Source organism: Gallus gallus, chromosome 3 (assembly GCF_016699485.2).
Source record: "Gallus gallus isolate bGalGal1 chromosome 3, bGalGal1.mat.broiler.GRCg7b, whole genome shotgun sequence".
In the NCBI taxonomy this organism is placed as follows: domain Eukaryota; kingdom Metazoa; phylum Chordata; class Aves; order Galliformes; family Phasianidae; genus Gallus; species Gallus gallus.
Window position 1 is genome coordinate 65,653,798 of NC_052534.1, and position 25,733 is coordinate 65,679,530.

The window sequence follows — 25,733 nt, forward strand, 5'->3', positions numbered from 1 at the left end:
AGCTTCTCTTCTTACAGTCCCTGTGCAAAGAAATAAGCATCGCTTCAGTGTTCTCCAACACCAAACTATGCAGCTTCAAAGCGTAAGCTTGGGTGCTTCAATGAGTGGTCGGGCAGAAATGTCACCCTGACCATAGTGTTGACAGCAGGTCCGTACAGCCCCTCAAAGTTTGGAAGAGTGAGAGAAAGCAAAGAAAAACAATTTGCTTTAAGGGGAGGGAGCTGTGTTGTAACTCTTTTCAATGTCCTATGATCATAAAGGACTGAACTATGCTGTTCCTGGGGTTTAAAATTAATAGCATCCATGGAACAGATGTGTGTCCTGCACAAAGAACAAATTATATATACAAATCGTATGAATTTAAACTATAAATCAAATGTTGTGTGTATATATATACGACGCTTTGGAAGTGTTTATCTAATTTATCCATTTCTTAAGTGAGATGTGTTAGTTTTGCTGCTGAGAGGTGAGCACATGTTTGGCTGGGTTTTAGGTAGTGCTCTGTTTTCTCTTACTGTTTTCCTCAGTGAGGAGAGGAGACCTGGTAGAACCCTCTTCTAGTCTCTGTTTACATCAGCACTTTCGATCTGGCTGCGTCCAAAACAATTATGTCAAAGCAATTGCCTGCATTTGTTTCTTAGCGTGTTCTCTGGCAGCAGTGTCGCTTGAGGGTCAAACTGGAATACATTAAACTGGAATTGGGGCAGAAACTGCAGCCAGCTTCAGGTCAGTGATGCCTCTTGAGATTCGTGAAAGTGACACTTCTGGGGTTCATTGCATTAACTTCCATAGCATCGCTGTGTCTGGCCTGGGTGAGTTACAGCGGCGAATCATTAGTCTCACTTCTCCCATTTAATTCGCTCTCTGTGTGTCTGGAGTGAAAGGACAAGCCTAGCATTTGGCTTATCCTTTAATATTTCAAAAAGGTTTTTGTCAGTCCATATGTTAAAGATATTTGCTTTTATGTAGTCTCTGTGCATTTATGTTTAGGAATTTACCACAACTGCTCTGTCTTTTGAAGTAAATTTGTGAATTCTAGCTATGTGATGTTTGTAGTCAAAGTGGAAAAATAATGCAATTTTCACATAAGCAAGCCTTCAGAAGGCCTAAAAAACACGCTTGCACAACTGTTTAACAGGACATCCTGGTACTGTAGGATGTAGATGGGGATGTGCCAGAGGAAAGGGGGAGAAAAATGCATGTGGGAGGACTGAAAACATGTGGGAGGACAGCAAATATTAAGGTATAAAAATGCACTATTCAGACTGTACTTTATGCAGCTTTGATTCATCTTCTGTTAGAAGCTTTGCAATCTTGATCAATATCAACTTTTCCAAAATTTTTGCTCTTTAGTGAACAAGGAATTGCCAATCACACATTTTTGAGCCTTGAGATCTGTTGATAGGATTACCAGGTTTAGCAGAGTTGGTTTGGTGGTGGTATGTGTGTGAATGCATGTGCGTATAGGTACATAAATATCACATTTGGCTGAAACATTTTTCCCTAACATTTTCACAGGCTTTTTTAGTTTAGTTCTCTCTGCAGAAGTTCTGTACTATGACCAGTTTACATAAAATGGGATGCTCCCTCTGTATTTGTAACCTAGTAGTACAACTTTACTGCGCTGTGTTTTAGCGTGCATCAATTAGTGAAAGGGGCTGAAAGTTTGGAAAACACATTCTTTTCCTATCTATTGAACAGAAAAATATCTGTAGAGTCATGAATAATTAACTGTAATGAAATTTTTATATAATATAATGCCTTTAAAATCTCCAGAGGAGCATATGTGAACTAAGTTTGAGCTCAAGTAATTGGAATTATTTTATGTGTTATTTGCAGAATGTACTTTGCAGCATTCGATCATAAATGGGTTCATCCCAGAAGCTTAAAATAAGCTGGTACAAATCAAACATTCCCCAGCCTTTGTCCCCCCCACACATTGATGGGATTAATATTTTTGGCCAAGGGCCTGGGTTAAGACAGACAGCAAGTACAAAGACTTTGTGCTTTGTCCTTAAAAACCACTGAATCTAGATATTGACAGTCTGTATGTGAAGCAAATTGAGTAGCCACTGCCCTCCACGGAGCGCAAGGTCCTTAGGAGCCCACCTGTCAGCATCCAGCCAGGGAACACAGCAGCAGAAGCTTCCTTGGTGGCAGCTAGGTCCCTCGACAAGTGATGGGACAGGAGGTGGGGATGTCCTGACAGAGCTGGGAGGTGCCTGCTCAGAGACACTAGCTGGTTTTCCTGAAGTAGCTGGTCCTTAAGTTCATCCTGAAAGGATGAAGGTGGAAGAAGAACTATCTACAAGGTAGAGAAGATTCCTTCCTGACATCACCTTCTTTGGCTGTGGGATCCTGGGGTAGGATCTGTCTATAAGCAGCAGACAGCAGATCAAGTGACTTGCTGAAAGAAGGGCTCGCAGGTTCTATCTACGGAGAGTTGTTATAGAGCTGTAACAACCTTCTTCCATTTCCAGAAAGTTGTTTCCTTGTCATCTCAGTTGTCAGCAACTTTGTGCAGTGAGGTGTTGTGTGGAGCCAAGTGGTGGCAATCCAGAGAGAGCTGTCTGCAGATCCTATAAAAGGATGACTGCCATCCATACTAAGACAGTACCTAGGCCCTAAAAGAATGAGTTTTCCCTACTGTCATTCAGTGTGCCATGAGCAGGAAGGCTGTCAGGATTCCTAACATGGAAGAGGAGCGAGCACTTTTTTCACTGAAAACACAGGACTCTGATGCTTTGATTGTTCCTGCGACCTCCAACATTTTGCGGGCTATAGATGTCTACTGGAGGTCCCGCTAACCAAAGCTGAATGGATGTTCATCCTTAAATCAAGCATGATCATCTTCACAGCTTGGCAGAGGTGGACAGTACATCACATGTGATGAGAAGGGTTAATTAGTGGTTAACAACCCCTAAAAGATCATTAATGTTAAAAGAAAAGAAAAAAAGCCCCTGCAGTCTGGATTGGATTAGTTTCCAGTTCCAGTGAGTTTTCTACTTTTGCTATAGACCCAACAGTTATCAAATTTATTTCCTACATGGATGCTCCTATGCTGTGAACAAAATAACAAATTTTCCTTTAACCTTTTTTGTTTATAATGAAGCCTCCTGCTCTTCATTGTTTTCAGTGCCTTAGTCTTTTTCTCCCGAACATGCTTCATTTTTTTCAACACTTTATTTGGAAAAATGAAGTGGCAGAACCTGCCTCATTATTCAAATAGAAGAGGAACAAGAGACAAATACAGAGTTACTATAACCTACGTACTCATCTTTTCTTTTTCATTTGTTTCTACAGTTGAGGCTTGCATTAGCCCTTTTGGCCACAGCGTTTCATTGGGAATCCATGTTCAGCTGATTGCCCACCAGGACGCCCAGTCTCATATTTAGTCTCTGCTTTGGAGGATAGAGTCCTCTCTCTCCCTCTCATCCTGTAAGTATGGCCTCTATTTTATCTAATACAGTAGTTTTACACTTGGCCATATTAACACCTATACTGGTTGCTCACTCCCATCTTTCTGATCTCCTCTTGCTCTGTCTCAGACTTGTACTTTTGTTTGAGTTTGTTTGTTTGCTTTTTGTTTTTGCTGTCCCCACTCTTGTTACCTAACTATAATTACTTAACTGTAATCCATGTTGCTGATAAGGCTATTAAATAGCAAACAAATGGTCACTAGTTCCTGTGGGAAGCCAATAGGAATCCATCTGTTCTCTAATAGTTTCCCATTTACAGTTACACTTGGACTTCTTTCATTTATCACCTTTTTAATACATCTAATATGTCTGTGGACTCAGACATGACTTCATCATAAAATGTATTTGACTTTTTTGCATGACCGCACATATTACTCTCCATATATGGAGGGCTGCTCTGAATGGATGGATGGATGGATGGAGCAAATTCCACATGAACTACAAAGCATTCAATTTCTTTGATATTCTGCAGATTGAGTCAAATGACTTAGACTTCTAATACTGTCAACAGCACTGCCTTCATCAAGTGAACTTGTAACGTTTGTATGTAATTACATGAGATTAGTTTGACGGGGTCTGTTTTTCCTGAAGCTGAGTTGATTGACTTTAATTATAGAGCTTTGTTAAAACATATATTATTAATCTAGTCCCGTGTTTGCTGTTCTAACCTCTACAAAATACTGGAAACAAGCCAACTGGCCTGTAATTACCTTTTTTCCTTCTTAAATACTGACCCAGCGTGAGCCACCTTCTTGCCCCCAGTACTTACCCAGCAGCCCAGAACTACTTTAGAAGCAGCAGCAGTAGCTCAAAAACTAGCTCTCCAAAAGCTTCTGAGGCAATGAATTTGAAACATCCAGAATCTTGCACCACTGCTAGGTGCTGCTGTAGTGGGAAGTTATTTTGTCATGATCAAAACAATAACACCAGGACTTTTACCTGTGTGCTAATCAGAAATATTTACTAAATAACTTCTGCCTCTGACATATTGTTAGGAATTACTCTACCACTTTTATTGTTCAGGGACCATCTTTCATAATCTGCTTATAAGAATGAAAAATCATGAATCTGATTTTATCTGTTTTCAATTTTTCCTAGTACCTTCTTGCATCCTTTATGTAATCTTTATTTTATCTTGTTATTATCTTTTCTTCTTCGTGTTTTGGTTTTATATATAACACATATATTTTTTCACTTCCCTGGTAAGCCCAGCTGTTCATTGTATGTTATTTTTATCTAGTGTAGTCTTCTTTTCATGGTTGTAACATTTTAGGTATTAGGGAATGTCTTAAACCATATGCAGATGTCAACAGTTTTCTTTAAATTCTGTCTCCAGCCTGATTTTACTATAATTTTGTGATAATGCCTCTCAGAACGCGTTCACTGTTTTTAGTTTATGTATAGATGAACAGTGTGTGTTCATATATTGTCTAAAATTTTACTGGTCTGGATTTGATTGCAGATTGTGTTAGTTATTTGCAAAGAAAGCGTCAGTCCTTTTCAGTGTAAACAAGTAACCTTCTGGTTTGTGATCATTTGTTCTCTACTGAAACAAGACTTACAGTAGGGACTGTCTAGTTCCTCTGTTAACCATCTAAGTCATATGGCCAGGATGACATTGCACTTGTGCAAGCACTGCTGCTCCTGCGTGTTGCTATCCCTGTCCAGGGCAGACAGCAAGTCACCAAGTCCCACTGCACTTGATGTGGTAGGGTGACCAAGGAATTTAGCAGTGTGCTGTGTAATTTTGCTGTTGAAGTTGTGGTCATGATTCTGAGTTCTCTGTTCCCCTTGGTGCTGCAAGGCCTGTATTGTGTATGACTCGCTGACAAGGGTCAGCTTACTGGCAAGAGGCACTGAAGAAGCCAGTTGTCCTCTCCTGTTCTGTGATTTCATCTATCTGTAACATTCCAGGTAATACTTCAACCTGAATGTATTTTGATTCATAAATATCCAAGATTACTTTCAAGTTCTCAGCCACTCAAACAGGTGTGGTTTGTGACACATAGGACATGTGACGTGGGAGTCAATTCCCCTCTTCCAACTGAACTTCTTAAGTTCATTACAGCTATTCCTTTTAACATTCTAATAACCAAAATGTAGCCATTAGTTTCCGGGCATTTGCAATGCTACTCTGTAGACAAAGGTTTTATCCATTTTTACGGATGCTTGTAATTAGCACAAACAGTTGAAAAGGGTCATCATCTTATAACTTCTGCTTTGGTTAATGTTGTGCTTGATACCATGCTTTTGTGCTGAATGTGCTTTTGGTTGCTTATTTAATCTGGCTTCTCTTACCAGCCTGATCTATGGAGTATGTATTCTTTTCCTATTGAGAGGTCACTTTCTCTTTACAACACTCTCTTCCCATGATCCACAAATCTGACGTTCTTCAGTCTTCAGGGTTTTGTCTTTTTGTGTGAGGTAGGAGGGAAGAGAAGAAAGTCCAGACAGGATCTCCAGATCTCCTGAATGATAAAAAATTATGTAGTTACAAGGCACTCACTTCCAATGAAACCCCGCCTGTCTGCTCCAGATTATCATCCAGTTCTGCTAATCTCTTTTGTATCTCACATACAAAGAAAGAGATAAATCTTTGTTGTCTGCCTCTTCTTCTGCAGTGACCTTTTTCATTCTCCTGGTGTGGGTGGTTTGAGCTGTCGTCAGGGTCCCTTTGGGTAACTGCTTTGTAACCACTCATACTCAGAGAACCAGTTAAACTGGGGAGAGCATGCAGGGACTGGGAGGGGAACATCAAGCACCATCTGCAAAATACTGTCAGTATCCAGAGGATGTGCATTTGCTTGTTCATGCATGCACTATTGGCTTGTGGACCACCTGAGGTTTTTTGGGCCCCTGTGCTCCCTTGGATCACAGGTCAAGGAGCACTCTTGTAGATAATCCTGCATGCCAGGTTGAGCAAATGTCCACTTGGGCAAACATCCGCGCTCTGTTCTGCATGACTGAGAGGGTCTTCAGGTGTGTTTTTAGACCTCTGCAAATGCATGTTCCTTCACAGGCCACATTTAAAGCACAGCTTCTTCTCTTAAACATATAAACTTCGAGAATGAAAGAGGAGGCAAAATAAATAAGGAAAACGCACTTCTTCTGGCTTCAAGGGGGAGCTATTAAAAATATTTACATCTGATGTTTTTGTCACTCATCGAGTCATAGAAAAATGAGCTGAAAGAGACTAGTCCATCCTTTTGAGCAGAGCGAGTGCTATGTCTGATGTCTAGCTTTTACATTGCCTTGGGTTGTTTTGTTGTCCTTGCCAATAGAAAGAATTTTCATCCCTGACACATAGCCTAAATATCCACAGCTGCCATTCAGTCCATTATTTCAATATGACTTTCTGCTTAGGCCATGAAGGATTAAAGTAGGGCCTCCTGTAGCTGCACTGATGAGGCTGCAGTAGCTTTAATCTAAAGTACAGAGTTCTGACCTGTAGCTGAGTCACTACACATGAGTATCCCTTGCAGATCATTCCCAGAGCAGTATGTGAAATAACCTCAGGTTCACAATGAAATCAACGTAATGCATCCTTCTCTCTTTTACTTGCCCTCAGACATGGACATAAATCTTTCAATCAGACTTACTATATGCTTAGTGATAAATAGGTATTTTAATCAATGTGGAAGGAGCCTGCAGCTGCTTGCTAGCTTCTTTTGGAAAATGCACATCATCACAGCAGAATCTATTTTTATGGCCCTTAGCTGGTGTCTGATCACTTTTAAGCTTAACCTTCTCTGCCTAGAAGAAGTGACCTGCAGTTTGTAGGGTTCTTGGCAAAACAAAGTTGAGAATCTCTGGACTTAGTGGAGTTGTAGCTGGACAGCAGAGGACCGTATGCATTGGCTCTGCCATTCTTCTGTATGAGACAATGCCAGTGAGGACCTGTGTCCTTCTCTGTCCCATTGTCCAGGGTGTTCTTCACTATAGTCTCAGCCTCCTGCACTCTCTCTCCAGATTTCAAAATCTCTCTTCAAAATGGACGAGATGGTAGTATGTAATCTGGTAATCCAAATTCATCTCCAGGTTGCATCCCAGCTCTTGACCATCAAGTTCATGTGGTTTAACCTTTATAACTCTAAAGTTATTTTCCACACTGCTTGCTGTGGTGAACTGACTCTAGCCAGCAGCTAAGCGCCCACCCAACCACTCACTCACTTTGCCCCAGCAGGAAAGGGGAGAGAAACAGAAGGCCAAAAGCCAAGCAAGCTCACGGGTCAAGATATAAATGGTTTAATAAGTGAAAGAAATAAAAAGAAAACAAGTGATGCAAAAGCACTCCCTCAGCACCTCCCACGAGCAGAGCAATACCAGCCAGCCTCAGAGCAACAGCTGTTTTCAGAAAACTCCCCCCCATGCTTATCTCTGAGCATGGTTCCCTTGGGTTGGTTTGTGTCAGCAGTCCCAGTTGTGTCCCCTCTCAGCCTGCTGCCTACCCCCAGCCCACTCACTGCGGGGGTGCAGGGTAAGAAACAGAGAAAGCCTTGATGCTGTGCTAGCGTTTCTCAACAGAGACTAAAACACTGGTGTATTATCAGCCTGTTTTGGTCAAATCTGAAGCATGGCCACTGACTGGCTGCTGTGAAGAAATTGACTCTATCCCATCCAGACCCAGTACTCTTACCTAAGGTAGCTCTGCTGTTAAGCAGTGAAACCACAGTGGCAACAGCTACGTTTGAGAAAATATGTCTCACTTGTAGCACCATTTTTTTTCTGTGTCAGTGTAGGCAGAGGTGTAGTCTCTTCCCACTACTGACATACTCAGACTTCAATGCTCCAGTTGTTCAGTGGCCTTTTTCACCACAGGGTTTCCTTCTTCTCTGGGGTCTCCACCTTCAAGTTTTTTTGCTGTTGTAGCTAGTCTGCAGTTCTGGTGAGAAGACTGGAGATTTCTTGTGACCTGTCCTCAGGCAAATTTTTGCTGCTGCTTAGGAAAGAGAGTCTAGTCAAATAGGGAATCTAAGGAACATTTCTAAAATAGTAGCAGTAAGCTAGTAACCTAGGTGAAACGTGAGCCCCTTCAGGAAGGAGCAGTCTTAAATGATCTCAAAGCATATTCTCTCCTTGTTTGAGACTCAGCTTGCTCACGTTTTGTTGCTGTCACAACCTCTGACTTCGTCAGTCACAAACCGGCAATGAGGCAAGGCAGAGAGATTTGTGCATAGGCAAAGAGGGGTGAGGAGGCAGCAGTTGTGTTTTTTGTTTGTTTCTGTTTATAAGAGAAGATCTTTCTCTATGCTTCTTGTATGTTTCAAAGAAGCAAATAGGCCGAATTTCCTCACCTCCCCCTTTCCCTTCTCTTCCCTGTCCATCCATATTCACATTTTGCCTTCCCCTCTGTGCAGCTCCCATGCTGTGAATCAGATGAACACCCATTAATCCTGAGTAGATTCTAAAAATAAGAATTGAGAGGAAAAAAAAATCAGAACAGCGTGCATCAACCTGCAATCATCTTTCAGTTCTCTTTGGGTGGGGGGGGGGGGAAACGGGGGGAATAAGAAATCAGCGGAGACACTGTTTCACTTCTTCTCTTTCCAAGATAAAATGCTCCTGACATTTGCAGCAGTTGTTCTTCTGATACAGGATTTCTAATTTATATACTTAAAAGGCACTTTAAAATTTAGGCACATTAGCTCAAAATGCTTATGCAGGCCATCCACCCACTTCTCTCAGCTGCTGAATAGAGCTACCACAAGCAACTTGATGAAGGAGGAATGTAGCTTGAAATCATGCTTCTGAATTTACATTGTCTTCTTAAGTGCTACTCAGAGCCGAGGACAGACCCATCCTTTCTGTGTTTTTCACTGCAGAGTAAGCTGAGTGTTCACTGTGTGTAGTTGCTGCCTTTAGCTGTTAATTTCAAAGCTTCCCTGAACTCATCATAAGAACAACAAAAAGGAAAGAAATCCTAGCTGAAGGTTTGTGTCTGACTCGCTCTTCAGTGTGAATGCAGAACCTGTGGACATTCCTTATCCACTTGGCTGTAAGTAAACGTCTTTCCTTTAGATTTCATTTGAAATTTGGATGTCGGTGGGAAAAGAAGAAAAACCTGGGAGAGCATCTCTTCACAACTCATCTTCCCATTCTGCGTTTTTCTAGGGCATCCTTTTTTTGTTTAAAGAAATGAGTACCCTAACACTGTACAAGGTGTAACTCGGTTAGTGCTACTTTAAGGGATTGCAGGGTGAGACTTTTTTTAAATTACTTTGTATGTTCTGTTCTGGGTTGTTGTTTGGTTTTGTTTTGTTTTGTTTTGTTTCCTGGAAGGAGTATATCACAGAGAATGGAAAAGAATTTGCTGTACTTTGAAAAAGACAAGGCCGTAACATTCACAGACAGCTGGCTGGCAGAGAAGCTAGGAAACAGGGAGGGTGGCAGAGCGTCTTTTTGATGGCAGCTGGGAGGGTTCGTCTCCTGCTCTTTCATCAGTTGCATCGGGGAGCTTTTGATGGCAGCTGCATTGTGGTAACGCATTTCCTTTTGGCCTTGCCGAGTGACCCTCCCCAGCCAGCCTCTGGCCAGCCCCACCACAGTGGCCCTCCAGCCAGCACCACGCATGGAGGCAGTTCTTGTCTCTCCTGCCCAACTGGATCACTGACTTCCTTTTTCCTCTCTGGCCTCTAATAAATGTGACCTAATTCTGGCTAGTTCCCTTACTTTGAAGCTGCACATAGGCTGGAGAGGTACTGTACCCACTGAGCATGACCAGCAGGGCGATGGATCTGTCAAAAAGTTCATCACTGGCTTTCAATGGTCCTGCCCCATGAATCGTGCTCTCAGCCTCTGACAGAAAGCAAGTCTGGCTGCAATTCAATGAAATCCTTCATCTTCCACTGCCTTTTGCTAGTTCTGGCCTCTAAGGCTGCCCAAAACTAAACATGAAAGAAGCAGCACAAATCTTCATTTTGTGTGAGTTTTATCTTGGATCCCAAAGCAGGCAAGGAGGGAAGGCAAGCACAGAGCTGTATCTGCAGACATGTTGCAACTTAAACATGGCCTGTCATGTCAGGAAGCTGCCATTCCCAAGGCCATGTCCCAGTCATGCTGCCAGTGGGAAGGAAAGGCAGGACAGACAGCGGCCTTCCAAAGCTCTCTGCCAGCCCTACTGATCTCATGACCACGGGAGCTGCTGGTTCTCCTGCGGGGCTTCTGACACTTATTACAGAAGTCTTCCCACAGAAACTTTATGCCAACAAAAAACAATAGCAAGGGTGCTCCAGCACCGTCAAAGGCATTTGCTTTGGGCCAGAGCAGTATGGCAGCAGGAGTTCATCTAAAACCACTCTTCCTGCTGTTCCTGTGATGGAAGTTCTCTGACACCGAGCACTGCCTGCTCCTGTTGCCAGGCATGGGGCTGCTGCAGGCAAACAAGCAATTAAAATGCAGAGATTTTTCTGCTCAGCCCACTGGAGGAGAATCTGGTTGTGGAGCTTCAAAAGACTCCCTTCAAAAACCAAATGAAGGCAGCCTAAGCATTTTTCAGTGCTGTTTTCTTGCGAAAATGCTGTTTCAATGAATTCATTGATCCTGCTACATGCTCAACTCAAAGTTTTGCCCTGTTGTTTCAGACCTTTTGTTCAGAAATACCATACTGTGTATGTGCATATTCTTAATAGTCACAGAAAATCCAGTGCTAGGATTGCATCTTCTCTGATTTCCATTTTTTAATGCAGCATGGCAGGCATTGAGCACATGTAAATTTGCAGGAGGTTTATACAAATCCCCAGTCACCTTTTAGCGCTGAACCAAGTCTATCACATAGAAACATTTTTTTGTATCTTTTTGACTCCTGTAAGTTGCTGAATCACTGGTCAAGCTGGGATGGAGGCAGTCCTCTAACAGATCTTACAGGGTTCAATATGTTCTGACCAGATTTTTAGTGCTATTCCACTTGTTTCCCTGAAAACAGATTCTTGGCATCCAAAATACTACTATCAGCGTACACCTAATTCAAAGAAAGGTCATTGAGCAAGCAGCTTGAAAATTCTCTGTAGGACAAATTTTAAGTGCCTGTTTGTTGCCCATCTTGGGCTGCCTTCCTAATGACTTGTTGTAATAGTCAAAGTGAGTGAGCAAGACTTTCCTGAAAACTGGATTTTTTAATGCGTCTGAGGCTTGTGTGTGAAAATACTCCCTCAGTTTCTCTCCAGGGACCAACTGATGGTGACATGAAAAGTAAAGCAATTCCAACTTCAGGGTAGATTTTTGTGTTGATTATTCCCTCTCTCTGGCCTGCAGGAGGCATTCCACAGAAAGCTGAACTCTCTTTCAGAAGTTCTTGTAGTTCTTATTCTTGGAAAGCCTTTTCTGTTCTTTTTGCATCTTCCCAGAATGTGGCATTTTGAATATTAAATCCTACTGCAACTCATGAAACTTGGCTTATTTGATGTCACAGTCTGATATGATGTGGTGCTTTCAGCAAAACATGAAACACCAAGAAGATATCCCTTAGGGAATATTTTGTTCAGTGCCATACTGGATGCAAGCCTTGGTTTGATTAGCAAGTACCACAGAGACTGAATAAAAGCCAAAGGTTTTATTCTTCTGATTCCTTTTCAACATGACTGTTTTTTAATTCAGCTTTCCTGCTGGTGCTTTCCTGTCAAGATTTGTAAGATTTGGTCCGAAAAAGACAGTTGACAGTTACCATTCAACCAGTCTTTCCCTTTCATATCTCTCACTGAAATAAGTTCTCCCGAGAAAAAGAGATTTTCTCCACAGAAAGCTGTAGAGAGAAAGAGGAGGGCAGCCCTGCTGGCTCCGCACTCACCACGTCTCTTCATCCCACGGCACACGGGAGCGTGAAGAACAGGCAGATGTTCCCCTGCATCTCGCCCTGCCCTCCCCCTCCCCTCAAGCGTTTTAAGGACACACTTTCTCCTGAAGCTTTTTTTTCTTTTTTTTTTTTTTTTGAGAAAAAAGTCAGGTTCTGAAGCAGGTACTGTAATTCAGTGTGTCAACCACGAGTTACAATACCTTACGGGAAAGCTTCTGATGCTGTGAGGCACTGAATTTACACTACTTATCCTCCCATCCATCTCTTCTTCATGGTTTGCAACTGCAGAAGCTTGAGTAGGCCATGTCTTATCAGTACTTCTTATTTTTCACTTGTCGCACATTTTGCTTTTAAAGTACAAGTATGAGAAATGAGTGTTTCTTCGTACTCCTGGACTTCTCCCAGGCTTTATCACCAAACAGAGAACTGCACTGAACATAATTAAGGAGCTATGAGTATATAAAGACTTAATAACAATAAAATCACCTTTATATCTTTGTCAAATAATGTTTCCACCATGTGGGAGGAAACTACTCTTCCGGTTAGGCTGATGTTGGATCACTTGCAATATAAATCTTAGAGTCCAAGAAATATAAGAGGGACAAGAAGAGAGACAAATATCGTAATGGTTATTTTCATTTGTCTCTAAGGAAGTCTCAGAAACCATGTAAATGTTTTATATTTTCATGAAAACACGTGTTTTATATTGCCCATAAAAATGCATCTTGAAAACAAATAAAAGCAATATGTTTGCATAAGAAAAGTTAATTTTAATTAGGCTGGTTACATACCTTTTAACAAAATCAGTGGCAAATTATGATAACACTGCATCACTCTCTATAACTTGTACATCTGAGAAACGTTGACCTTCCTAATGGAAATGGAACAAAATCTTGTTCCTTTACCGTAAGTTGCACAGCATGTTGGATGAACAATATTATGTGCTTGTCTCCTGAGAATTCGGTGTAAAACAACTCCAGATTTTGTTTGGTGATCTCAGTGCTGGCTGAATAACTACAGCTTTCCAGTGCTCCAAGTGCTGACATGCAGGGTGAGGAGACTTTAGGATATGAAATGCCTTCTCTGTGATACTGAAGATTAGTTTTTGGACTCCATTCATTCATGTAAAGACTGATGCTGAATGGAGTTTACATTTATTGTCTATGAAAACCCTGAGTTAGCTGAAATCTCTTGAAGCATGCACTCACACACGTATTCTCTCACATTTAGCAAACTCCCCATGATATAAAGTAGCTGGCTGGAGTCTTTCAGCCAGGAATAGACAACTTTAAAGGAGTTGGCTCAAAAAGTTGCATGCACATTAACACCATCTCTTACATTTTACAAGAGACTACATTCAAGCAGTCTTTATGCTTGGGTTGTCTGGACACTGACAAAGTGGAAAGGGGCAACAGAAAGAAAAAAGCCTTTCTGTCAGTCACCAACTTTGCATTGAATTCTCCCTCCCTGTACGCTGCCATTGCAGAGAAAAGGAGCAAAAAAAAAATAAAAATAAAAATAAAAAATAAAAAAAATCAAAGCAGTGATAATTTAATTCCTTGTTTTTCTATTCACATTATTCCTTATAAAAAGAAATCCCCAAACCATTATTTTTTTTTTCTAAGACTACTGGTACTTATGTGCACTGTCTCCTGATTTATTCACTTTTTTCAGAGTTAATACTTCGAAAGATTTTATTTTGGCTTTTTCTTCATCAACTGACTAGAATGAGTTAATGAAGTGTGTAGGGTTGTGATAGCTCTTGTAACTTGGTACATGAAATCTTCCCAGATTTCTGTGGGAAATCTTACCTGCTCAGCTCAAAGTTTGCAAATGAGTGATAGTGCTAGTTGAAAAATAATTCTCTCATGCATATATTTTCATGTCTGCAAAAGCAGCAGCTACAAGAAAACCTCTTCTTGCCCCCACCTTCCCCAGTACTCTCTGAAACTTCTTCTTTCATTCTTTTGCTTTCTTTTCTAGTTTTTTCCAGTGAAAACACATGGGAACAAGTAAGAGGAGAGAGAGAGCTGAAGGGGGAGAGGGAGGAGGTGATAGAGTTTCACAGGGAGGTAAGGTTTCAATCCAACAAAAAGGCCGCTGAGATTCTGCATTAAATAGTAAAGCCTACATTAACACTCCACTGGTTTGAAGTGAATGAATGTATGTGCCAGCACTTGCACCTTTTAATCAGAGTACTTCAATAGCTCACTCTTCTCCATCTGAGTCTCTCGATAGGGGATTTCCCTCACAGCATCACCTTGTGCAGCAGCATTTGTTCAGCTGCCTGAGTCTTGCTTCTTGTGCTCAGGTCCAAGAAGCAAGTCCCTGACTCTTCCCTCCAACTCAACACACTGCACTGGGCTACCGTTGTAGTGACTGCACTGCAACAAGCTCGCATCCTGCAGGTCCACTGCTCTCGTTGTGATTCTGCTGTGCTCCCTTGTGTCTCTGAGGATCTAAAAGAACCCAGAAAAGCTTCACCTGTAGGTAGGCAAAAACAGCACAGAGTTATTCACTGCTCACAGAAAGTGTGGACAACACCCAGCTGAGTGGCAAAGTTGATAGACTAGAAGGAGGGAAAGGATGTGATCCAGAGGGACATGAACATGCTTGAGAGCTGGACCTGTGGGCCTGTGCAAACCTCATGAAGTTCAAAAAGGCCAAATGCAATGCCCTGCATCTGGGCTAGGGCAATTCCAAGCACAGATACAGTCTGGACAGAGAATAGGTTGAGGTCAACTCTGAGAAGAAGGACTTGGGAGTGTTGGTTGATAAGCTCAACATGAGCTGTCAATGTGCGCTTGCAACCCAGAAGGCCAACTGTGTCTTGGGCTGCACCAAAAGAAGTATGGCCAGCAGGTCAGGGAGGTGATTGTCCCCCTCTGCTCTGCTCATGAGAGACCACTGGCAGCATTGCATCCAGGCCTGGAGCCCACAGCACAAGGAAGATGTGGAGCTGTTGGAGTGAGTCCAGAGGAGGGCTACGAAGACACTCAGAGGGCTGGAGCACTTATGAGGAAAGGCTGAGGGAGCTGGGTTTGTTCAGCCCAGAGAAGGCTCCAGGGAGACCTCATTGTGGCCTACAGGAAAGCTGGAGAGGGACTTTTTACAAGAGGATGCATAGTGATAGGACATGAGTTAAGAGGGTAGATTTAGATTAGATATAAGGAAAAAATTCTTCACTCAGAAGATGGCAGGGCATTGGCACAGGCTGCCCAGAGAAGCTGTGAGTGGCCCATCCCTGGAGGCGTTCAAGGTCAGGTTGGATGGGGCTTTGATCTGGTGGTTGGCATCTCTGCCCACAGCAGGGGGGTTGGAACTAGAGGATCTTTAAGGTGCTTTCCAACCCAAACCGTTCTGTGATACTATGAAAGATGACTTGGACACCTTCTCACCCATTGTGGTCTCTGTGGGATCCCCTGGGGTCACTGCCAGTCCCAGGGATGGACAACCTCAAGCCCCAGCACAGAACTCTGTATCTCCAGCCTCAGCTCTAAAGGCACACTGATGGGTGATCAATATGTCTCATAGAAACAGAGAAAGATGAAAAGGACACCTTCAAATTGAGCTAGGATTGAAAGGTAGTAAATGTGTGCTAACGGCAAGCAATATAGCTCAGGGAAATACATTAAAATGAAGATTGTTTTTCTGAAGAGGCTTGCAGAATAACTGACAGTATCTCCAAACTGTGGAAAATACCCTTCAACAGAAGGGGTTTTTAATTAGGCAGGTTAGACTTAAGGAGAGGGTATCTAGGTATCTGTGAACTGTCACAGACAACAGGGAGCTACTGCATAATTTTTCAAGCGTTAGCAGCAGAGGAATATGCTTTTTCTGAATCCCAGGAGTTTGTCAAAACTAATTTCCTGTGTTGATGTTGGGGTAAGGCATACAAAATAGCCAGCCTGGCAGCTACAGAAAAATGAGGATATTTGAAAAAGGATATGCTTTTTATTTACTCTAAGTGACGGATATTGGCTGAAATGTGAAAAGAAATAAGGGGAGAAAAATGTGCTTTGCTATACTTTTTTTTCTCTGTGCTGTGCATTTTCTGCCTGCCTACTTATATATTCTGGAGAAAGTATGCCTAGGAATTCAATTTTTTTAAAGATTTTTTCTGTTGTCACCGCTTTTTCTTTGCAGTGTTAGTGTCTAGAGCACAGTTTGTGCCAAGCTACATGTAGGATTCACTGCACCTGTTCAGATCAAGGGTCCATGCAGATGGGTATCTGATTCCCTAGATCCATCATCCTCGACTACAGAAACCTTGGTTTTGTGCCAAGATTCAGCTAGCATCAATAGCAAGGAGTTCAGTAGCACCAGTACATGAATTCAACATTAGAGCTTACAGAGGAAAAGTAACACCAGGTAACAGAACTGACCTCTGAGGGCTGAATCTAAACGTGGTGGCTCATCCTCTATTTCCCTCTACCTACACAGAAGTAGGCTCTTAACTTGTCTGCACTTAACGCTACAAGAGATTATTACCCCAGGCCTTGGTAGTACCCCGTGAGGATGCTGAATATGAGATTACGAGAATTAAAAAACATAGAGCAAGTTTATCCAAAGTGTGCATTCCCATTTTCCTCATGTCAAATACCTGGGCTTTGAAGCTGTCTTCATATGCCATTCCTCCACAACTTTCTCAGCTTTCTTAGCTCATTTATATTTTCAGCTACCCCAGCATCTGGCATCAAGATGTCTTACCCTCAGTTCAGTATTGCATAAAAGAGCATTACTTTTGTTTTAAATTTGCTATCTGATGAGTTCACTCCTACTTTCCTGTGCTGTGGTAACTATCGGCTCGTTGTATCTGCTTTTCTATCTGGTGCATAGAGCTCCAACAATGAAAAAAGACCACACTGCCTTTACACAAAGGGAGCTCTTGCATGGTTGGCAATGTCAGAAATGAACAGTGAGTTAAGTGCCTTGCTCTGGAGGCAGACCTGAACAGCTCTAGCTGTACTTTTTGGCTGTGGCTTTGCCTTCTGGTTGTTCTCCCCTGCCCCTTGCTTGCAAAGGGCAAGCAAGAAAGGTTTCATTCTCCTACTGCCTCCATGCAGGCAGCTTTCTGGAAGGATTGGTCAGAGATCTGAGGCTGCAATAGGAAAAGGTAGGGCCTCCTTCTCTGGCCCTGGTAAGGAAGAATGTGTTGTGAGCTTTCCCCGTATGTTGCTGTTTATTTTCAAGCAGGTTGTTGGGTTTGTTCGTTTTCAAAAATTAGCTTTTGAGCAGTGAACTTAATTTGACCCTCATCATAAGTAGGTTTGAAGGAGACCTGTGCTCATGGGTGTGCTAATACCTCTCTTTTTCCTCCCTCTATAGGATTTTAGATAATGGGCTGTGTGCAATGTAAGGACAAAGAGGCAACAAAACTGACTGACGAGAGGGATGGGAGTTTAACGCAAAGCTCAGGCTACCGCTATGGCACAGATCCCACGCCACAGCACTATCCAAGCTTTGGTGTGACTTCAATTCCAAACTACAACAACTTCCATGCCACAGGAGGCCAAGGACTGACAGTGTTTGGTGGAGTCAACTCCTCCTCTCATACAGGGACGCTGCGTACAAGAGGAGGAACAGGTGAGTTTCAAAGTCTTGTTTCGGTGCACCTGTTAAGTATCAATCACATTATCATGCCAGGGTCACAGCTGCATTCTTTGGGGAAAAGTTACCTCATTAATTACTGCAAAGATTGAAGCTGGAGTGGAGCTGGGTCTTCATCACTACCCTTCAAGCTGGCAGGTGGTAGTTCACTTGGGGGATGAGAAATTATGTATACGTGTCCAACTGACTACTTCATCCCTCTATCAGGGAATGGAAAGTGTGGTCTAAGCCACCTCAAGTGGTTAAGAGGAAATTCTTGATGTAGATATGTCTACTCTCTCTTCAAAACCCCTTTGCCTATTTGGAATGCTTGCATTGTGTGTGGCCACCAAACCAAGAGGACTGCTAACTCTACAAACTGAAGGAATTGGTGTGCCCACTGGCTGCATAAAAACACAAGGATTAGCAGGAGGTGATAGCAAGAGGGTCAGTTTATTTTGCTCCTCAGCAGTTGAAGTGGCTTACATTTGGCTTAGTCTCCTGAGGCTCCTTTCCCTTCTGTCTTTTGGTGATGGAATATAACTCATTTATCTTCCTCTTCAGGTGTAACTCTTTTTGTGGCGCTTTATGACTATGAAGCAAGAACAGAAGATGACTTAAGTTTTCATAAAGGAGAAAAATTTCAAATTCTTAACAGCTCGTAAGTTTTAAGCTTGGAAACAAGCTTTTTATTGTTTTGAAACTTACAATGTTGACAGTTCTATTTGTCTTCCTACATTATTTGTAAAATATACTGTTGGATATTCAAGATATGTAAGGATTTTACTCTGCTTGTTTACTTGTCTTTGCTTTATTTTAGAGAAACAAAAACTCAACCACATACAGCTTTTCTTCAAAAATAAGCATTTGTTACACATTCAGAACTAAGAGTACCAGTTCTCAGCTTTACCAGAAGTAACAGAAATTCTACAGGACTTGTATCAGCTTGTACAAAGTGTTAATACAAGTGTCTCTGCACAGGAACAAGCTAAAAACCAATTCACAAAGGAGAAATTGCAAGGACTTGCATGTCAACATAGGTTTAAAAGTCATAGTTCTTCTTTTAAAGTAGGTGATATAATCTGAGCTTGCTAGGAAGAGAAGTGAAAACACATCACCGTACAGTTGCATTTCACATGAAAGCCACATTTTCATCCTGGAAACCATCAACTTAAAATTAATTTTATTAACTGTCCAGAGGAAAAAAAAAAAATCCCAAAGCAATTTAAAAATAACATCTGAAAATTACTGTGCTATTGACCTATATCAGAACATCTTGTAATTTTTGGCTCAGAACTTAGATTTGAAGGCTAAGTATTACATTCAGTATTGCTACCACGTACAGACAAAAATGGGTTAACCACCAAATATGTAGCTTTTAGAGGCTTTTTGATATTTTTCTCATCTTCATTTCTTATACTGTGTGACAGTGGGGCAAACTCATCCCTGGTGCAGTTCCTGTTAATTTTAATAGAATAACTCCAAGGTTGGAGTTGGCTCAATGTGAATTCAAGTTAAAAAAAATAATAATAATAATTTTAAATCAGGTGATTCTGTGGAATATTTCATGAAGCCACGGAGCTGAAGAGCTTTGATGTAGATGAAAGCACAGAAACTTCAGTTACAACTTGTAGAGAGAGGAGCAGTTTAAAAACCTCTCTACTTTTAAATTACCCCTTGGAAAAAAATTCTCTTTTAACCTATTATCCCTTCTTTTTTTTTTTTTTCATGTTGCCTGCTACTTTCCCAATGTTACATGAACTGTGTCATAACTTGAAATGAGTAGAAATTGTGTGCATTATAAATTCTTTACACGTACCAGTTGATGAAACTAGGGGGTGCTCACAGGGACTCGTGATGCAATGACACTTGGAGTCAGTGGGACAGAAAGATTGCAGGTGGTTGCAGTGCAGGCACTTTGATGCAAGTAGTTACTGCCTGGGGGAAGGTTATTTAAGAGAAAGAAAGAAAGAAAAGTATCTATTGACTTTCCTGTAGGGATTTAGAAGCTCAGCTCCCAGCTCAGCCTACTCTGCTTGTAACCACTGGACCTAACCACACCCCTGGAGTACTGACAGCAAGGCTGGGAATCTCCAGAGGACAGCTTTTCTGTGAGAATGCTTTGTCTCTTCACTTCTATCAGAAACAACATGAAAGCAGCCCATTTTTTAGAGTCTTCCGCTGCTGCTTGCAACCAGGAAGCACAAAAGTGCAGTAAACCAGTTTTTCAGGAATTTTTGAGGGGGTCGGGTTTTTTTTTTTATAACTCTGAACAAATGAAATTTGGTTTGTGCTCTGGGCGAAAAGTTCAGGTCATCAAGACCCGAACAGAGGCATACGGAGGGTATCCCTGCAATTTGGCGTCAGGAATGGTCCTTTTCTGGAGTGGTTCGGAGCAGAGGCTGACTTCAGAGCCCAGAAACACCCCGCTGTCACCATCTCCACTGCCACTCCTGCACGCCCTGCCCTGACTGGCTCCATTGAGTAGTCTTCTCCTAACCTGGGCTTGTCAGGTGGGTGTCTAAAATTAGGAGCTGTGGAAAAAAAAAAAAAAAAAAGATAGTATTCTTCCTCCTTTCTGGCAGTGCTTTGAGGGCTTTTAGGTTTCCCTGCCAAAGCAGAAAGGGGTGTTCTTGATGTTGTTCTGATGTAGGGCACTTCTTTTTCCCCTCCCTAGATGCGATGAGATACCTCCATCTAGCGGACTGTCTGTGCAGTAAGGAGAAGAAATGGGAGCTAGTGATAATGGTACAGTTCTGCTGGCTGTTTCTAGCTGCTGTGAAGGAGCTGGACTGTTTATCAACCATCGTATGGCATAATCTCTCAGAAATCAACTACAGCAGCATATGAGAGTAGCGTTAGCACTTCAATGTGTAGCTGGAAGAGCTAGGAACGTAAACAGGGCCATTTGCCTGACGTGTTAATGCACATAATGTGTATTAAAATAGTGACAGCTGCCAGCATCTAGAAAAGCTAGTTCTTATTCACTTTTTGAGCTGTAGAATTGGAAACGTTGTTTTTTGAGCCATCACAACTGTTTTCTGGTTGTTTTCCATATTCTTTCAAGCTGTTAGAGAAAGTAGAGTGGAAAATGTAAAGTAAGAGCTCACCTTCACACAGCCTTTCCTGCCTACTTCTAATAGCCCAGTCAGTGTGATTTCTGCAACTGCTTGCTTACTGAAAGAGTCTGAATTTTCTGGCCACGTTCAATAAGTTCTGATTATGCTTCAATTAGTGACAGAGAGAGGAACTGAGAATGAGTTTCCAAGCAGTCCAGAAATAGAAAAGAGAATGTTTGTTTCTAGCAGTAGGAGTTAGACATTAGTGAATGTAGTGCTGAGAACTAAAAACAAATTGCTAAATTCCAAATCGCTGCGTCCTGTAAAATGCAAAGCAATAAACATCTGTTAAAGATGTGAGTTCCACAACAGTGTGCAATGTCTGAAGGACAGTTCTGTATCTGACTGTACACACAGGTGTGTGACAAAAAGTGATGCTGAGCCATGGAGTACTGCCATAAAGTGGTGCCATAAGATTGTCCTGCATGGACTCCTTAATATTGAAATGTCGTAGAAGGATGTGAGGTTGTAGCTATTCAAAAATGCAGCTAAGTCCTTTGCTAATTAAGATATCTCCTCCAGGTGACCAAGAGAAGGAACCTAAAGGATGAAGCGTTATCTTTAAGGACAGTCTAAAGCTCCATGCTGATGGATGTTGGTTTTTTTTGTTTTTTTTTTTTGATGTCTTGGTGTTTCAGATGGGTTATGCTTGTGGAATTTTGAATGTCACGTTAGAATCAGCAGTGGATGTGACAGAGTTCCATTTGGCAGTTTTCCTATAAGCTCTCTCAAGGGTCTGTATTAGAGTAACTGCTATGGAGACAGTCTTCAATATTCTAGTCCAAATTCAACCATAACCAAACCTGCCATTATGCTCCATTCAGAAGGCTGCGTTACTAATCACTGCTGAAATAGTAATAGGTGCAAAGAAATATGTAGTTTTTTGTGGTTGAGATGTAAGCAGCTCTCTCCAAAGCACGCTCTGATACAGAGAGGAGCTGCTAAGAGTTCTACCACCTACCAGTTGTGTTAGCAGTCAGATCACTGTCCCTACAGCTGTGTCTCTCTCTCACTTTTCCTCACCTTTCTTTCTGCAGGGAAGGAGACTGGTGGGAGGCTCGGTCCCTGACAACAGGCGAAACTGGTTACATTCCCAGTAATTATGTGGCTCCAGTCGATTCCATCCAAGCAGAGGAGTATGTTTTCTTTTCACCATAAAGACCCATTAGTGCTGTTTTAGAAGGGGATTTGAGTTTGTTTTGATGGATTGCGGTGATTTTTCAAATGCCTTACGTTATTTTTATTTCAGTTCTTGACTGCACTGATAAATAATTAGGTAATTAGTAACAAAAGAAGCACAAGCTCAGTGTTTTTTCAATGTCAAACAAAGGAAGAAAACCTTAAGGAATGCTGGTCTGTTTCCTTTGTTCAAGTGTCGACTTATTTCAAGAGAAATATGCCCTCACTTTTCCTGAAACAATTTGCAAAAAATGTTTGGAGTCAATTAGTGTGCAGACTGTCTCTTAGACGTTTTATCGACAAATCCCTTCCAAGAGTTTGAAAGCCTACTAAGCATACAGTGGGCAGCATAATGAAGCATTTCTATGCAAAAAATAGAGCGATGTGTGTGTATCCATATTATTTCCAGTGTCAAAGTTACACTGGAATATCTCGTGTGTCTGCATATGGCAGTGGCACAAAGCATGGCTTTTGGGCACCTGTACATCATCTGAATCAGTTCTGCAGAAGGCCATGGGCTCTACTGTTTAGCTCATGCCATCTGTACCTTACGTTACTTTTTCCGTAGTTCACTGACATTTTTCTGATACCAACCAACCAACCCTTCCAAAACAAACAAACAAACAAACAAAAAAACCAACAGAAAAACTACCAATTAATTGTTGCGGGAAGGAAAAGGTATTGAAACCGCGAAAGTCTCATAGAACCACAGTAAAATGGTTACATCTGGTCCTTCTGCTGAGGTTTTATAGCTGCACTGCACAAAAAAATATTGAATGCTAAACTGTCACTTTGTAAATCAAATATGTTGTTTATAGAAATATCTATAAAAATACTGCTCTTCAGCAGTAGTGCGTTTTTCTGATCTCTTCCTTGCCCGTTCCCTCCCCACACCAAGTCTTACTGTTTATCCAAATCTGGCCTTTGTCATAAGACACCGAACAAGCATTCTCAGCATGTGCTCATTATAGTCCTAATGCACGTGCTACTGTACAACATATGCAGCATCTACTCCGCAGTTCTGTCTCTTTTCTGCCCCACCACAATGAAAGAGACACAGTATGACCATTAGTGGTTGAATGCTCTTGAGTAACTATGGTTTCCACAAATAATCTACCATGTCTGAGCTCTGTGATGCTACCTAGTAATCCTGTATAGCATTTTTCTTACTATTTCTGATCTTTCCCTAAGGTGGTACTTCGGCAAACTTGGCCGAAAAGATGCTGAGAGGCAGCTGTTGTCATTTGGAAACCCAAGAGGTACCTTCCTGATCCGGGAAAGTGAAACTACCAAAGGTAGGCTGGCCAAAGCTTTTCTGACTATGAATGTGAAGGCATGTGAGGAAAAAAAATAAATCATGCTAAGTTTGTAAAATACTGTGTCCAGTGCTATAAAGGTAGAGAAAAGTGTCATGTTGCAAGTATGTGTGCTAGGGAATTAGATGTCTGGAAAATTCCCAGGTTATGGAGTGAGCGTTTGAAGCAGAGAGCAACCCAAGAGCATCTCGTGCCAAGTTAAACCCACGGCACCTGCAGTTTAAGTCATGCTCAGGCAGGTGCTCTGCTGCCACACTCTGAATGTTGTGCTGCCTCTCTGGCCACTTATGCAGTGTAGTTGGGTGGACACAGGTCCCTCAGAACAGTGCTGTGGGGCTTCAGAAAGAAAGGCTCCTGGTGTCCGGATTCAGGTTCAGATAGAGCCAGGGAATAGACAGACTGGGAATAGATGATGGGATTCAGCAGTGTAGTCTGGGGAAAATTACTGCTTCCTTCAAAACAAGCAAAACATCTGGATCTTCTAGGCTGCAAGATGTAAGCTACCGTGTGTGAGGGAGGAAGGTGCTGGTTATTATTTTGAGAAGATTGGGGTTTGTTGTTATCCTTCCCCCTCTAAAATGCTGAACCCGTGGGAGCAGGGGGGTGGTGGGAGAGAAGAAAGAAAGAAAGAAAGAAGATGTAGCAGTTTTAAATTCATAGATTAACAGCAGGAACACCTGAAAAGATTTCTAACTAATGCATTCAGAAAGTATTGAACTGTATACATTCTGATGAATCCAAGTGGAAGGATGTGTTCTCCTCCCCTCCTCTAAAAATACCGGAGGTGTTCCTGTTTTCTTGGTGGGTGTTATCATTGCTTCTTCATTTTGTTTGTGAGGCCTGTCAACATCTTCTTCAAAGTTTCCAATGTATGGAAAGACGTCTCTAACTCGTACAACCGCTGAGGAGAAAACATGCAACTAACTGTAAAAAAAAAACTTGGCCATTTCTCAATTAACCGTCAGCTGCGGAAAGCATAAGTCACTAGAATTAAGTTCTGAGGTCTAACGATTGGTCGTGTAATTAAAGCACTGAGTTGTCAGTGCTTTGATCGGAGCACACTTCATCAGCTAGTGTTAGCATGCACAGCAGTTGGAGTCGCCGCTGGAAAAGGATTTAAGGAAGCACCACTTCCCCCTCCTCTCTGTCTGACCTAGCTTCAGGTGCTGCATTCTGACACCTAAAGGCGTCGGTTTTAGCATTTTGCCTCCTGCAGTCACTGGACTCCTCCTTCACTGTACCTAATGCTGAGGATTGTTAGTGATACAAAACTGGCATTGACAGGCTGTTGTTTCAGGCGGCTGATGTCTCATCCTGCCACTCCACAGCTTCACCGTTCCTTATGCAGCAGTGAGGCACTAGGACCAAGACATGATCTAACTTGCTCTTTTTCTGCAGATAGCCTCCACCTGTCTGTTTTCAACAGCAGTTGTTGTATGTGTGAGGAGCAGGGCTTCATTCCACTCTGTGCTGATGAAGGATTTCTCTGATACAGGCATGGATCCTAAAAACAGACACAACATTGCTTCTCTGAACCGTGTTATCAGTTCAGTCTGTTCTGACTTTTTTTACACAGTGATAGGGAATATGTTTTGCGAAACTGCTCACGTATGTAAGTCAGGATTTTTCCCAGAGCTTTTTGTGAGACACAAAAGCACTGAGGAAATGGAGTAATCCATCCATCATGGCTGGGCTCATAGCAGAATTTCAGCTTATACCTGTATTTCTCTGTGTTAAGGCTTAAAGCTTTCTACATCTTCAGCCACTAGAAGAAACACAACATGGATGTTTACTGTCATGCCTGTTTCCCTTCTCTTCTTTGTGGTGCATATGTTCTTAAAAGAGAAAAAAGGGAGCTTGTTGTTCATGGGAGAAAAATATGTCATCTGGGAGGAGTGCGTGGTGCATTCTCCAGTAGGTCTTCTCGAAGTGCCATGCCCCAGCTAGGCATCGTGGGCTTCAGGCAGGAATTGTTTGGTGACCTAGAATTGTCCCTTCTGCTTTAAATAATAACAAAATAAAATTAATCAGAATCACGTTAAAAGCATTATCGTGGTTGACTTTGGCATAAATTTAACCTCCCTTCATCATGGTCGCCTTCTCTCCTTACTTCCAAAATAAATCAGAGTTGGCTTTCTGTCTCTCTCAGTGCCTCACTACCCAGATAATTCATCAGCTCTCGTCTGTATAATCCTTCACCTGCTTTCAATCTCCACCCTCGAATGCTGTCTGGCTCGAGGTTCATTTTTTAAAAAAATTCATT

The 25,733-nt window shown here is 42.0% G+C and overlaps 1 protein-coding gene across 49 annotated transcripts in view; it reads left to right on the forward strand.

Moving 5' to 3' along the window:
* Positions 1-25,733, forward strand: part of FYN (FYN proto-oncogene, Src family tyrosine kinase) — a 130,638-nt gene that overhangs the window by 73,353 nt on the left and 31,552 nt on the right. For 35 of the 49 annotated variants that reach the window (XM_046938541.1, XM_046938536.1, XM_046938546.1 and 32 more), the window contains 5 exons: positions 3,304-3,438; positions 17,596-17,853; positions 18,421-18,517; positions 22,013-22,111; positions 23,346-23,449. In XM_046938541.1, the coding sequence (XP_046794497.1) occupies positions 17,607-17,853; positions 18,421-18,517; positions 22,013-22,111; positions 23,346-23,449 (547 nt within the window). In that variant the 5' untranslated portion in view covers positions 3,304-3,438; positions 17,596-17,606. Of the gene's footprint in view, positions 1-3,303; positions 3,439-9,301; positions 9,475-14,255; positions 14,340-17,595; positions 17,854-18,420; positions 18,518-22,012; positions 22,112-23,345; positions 23,450-25,733 lie in introns of those variants that run through there. The other 14 variants (XM_046938544.1, XM_046938549.1, XM_040696877.2 and 11 more) reach the window with 3 other exon arrangements.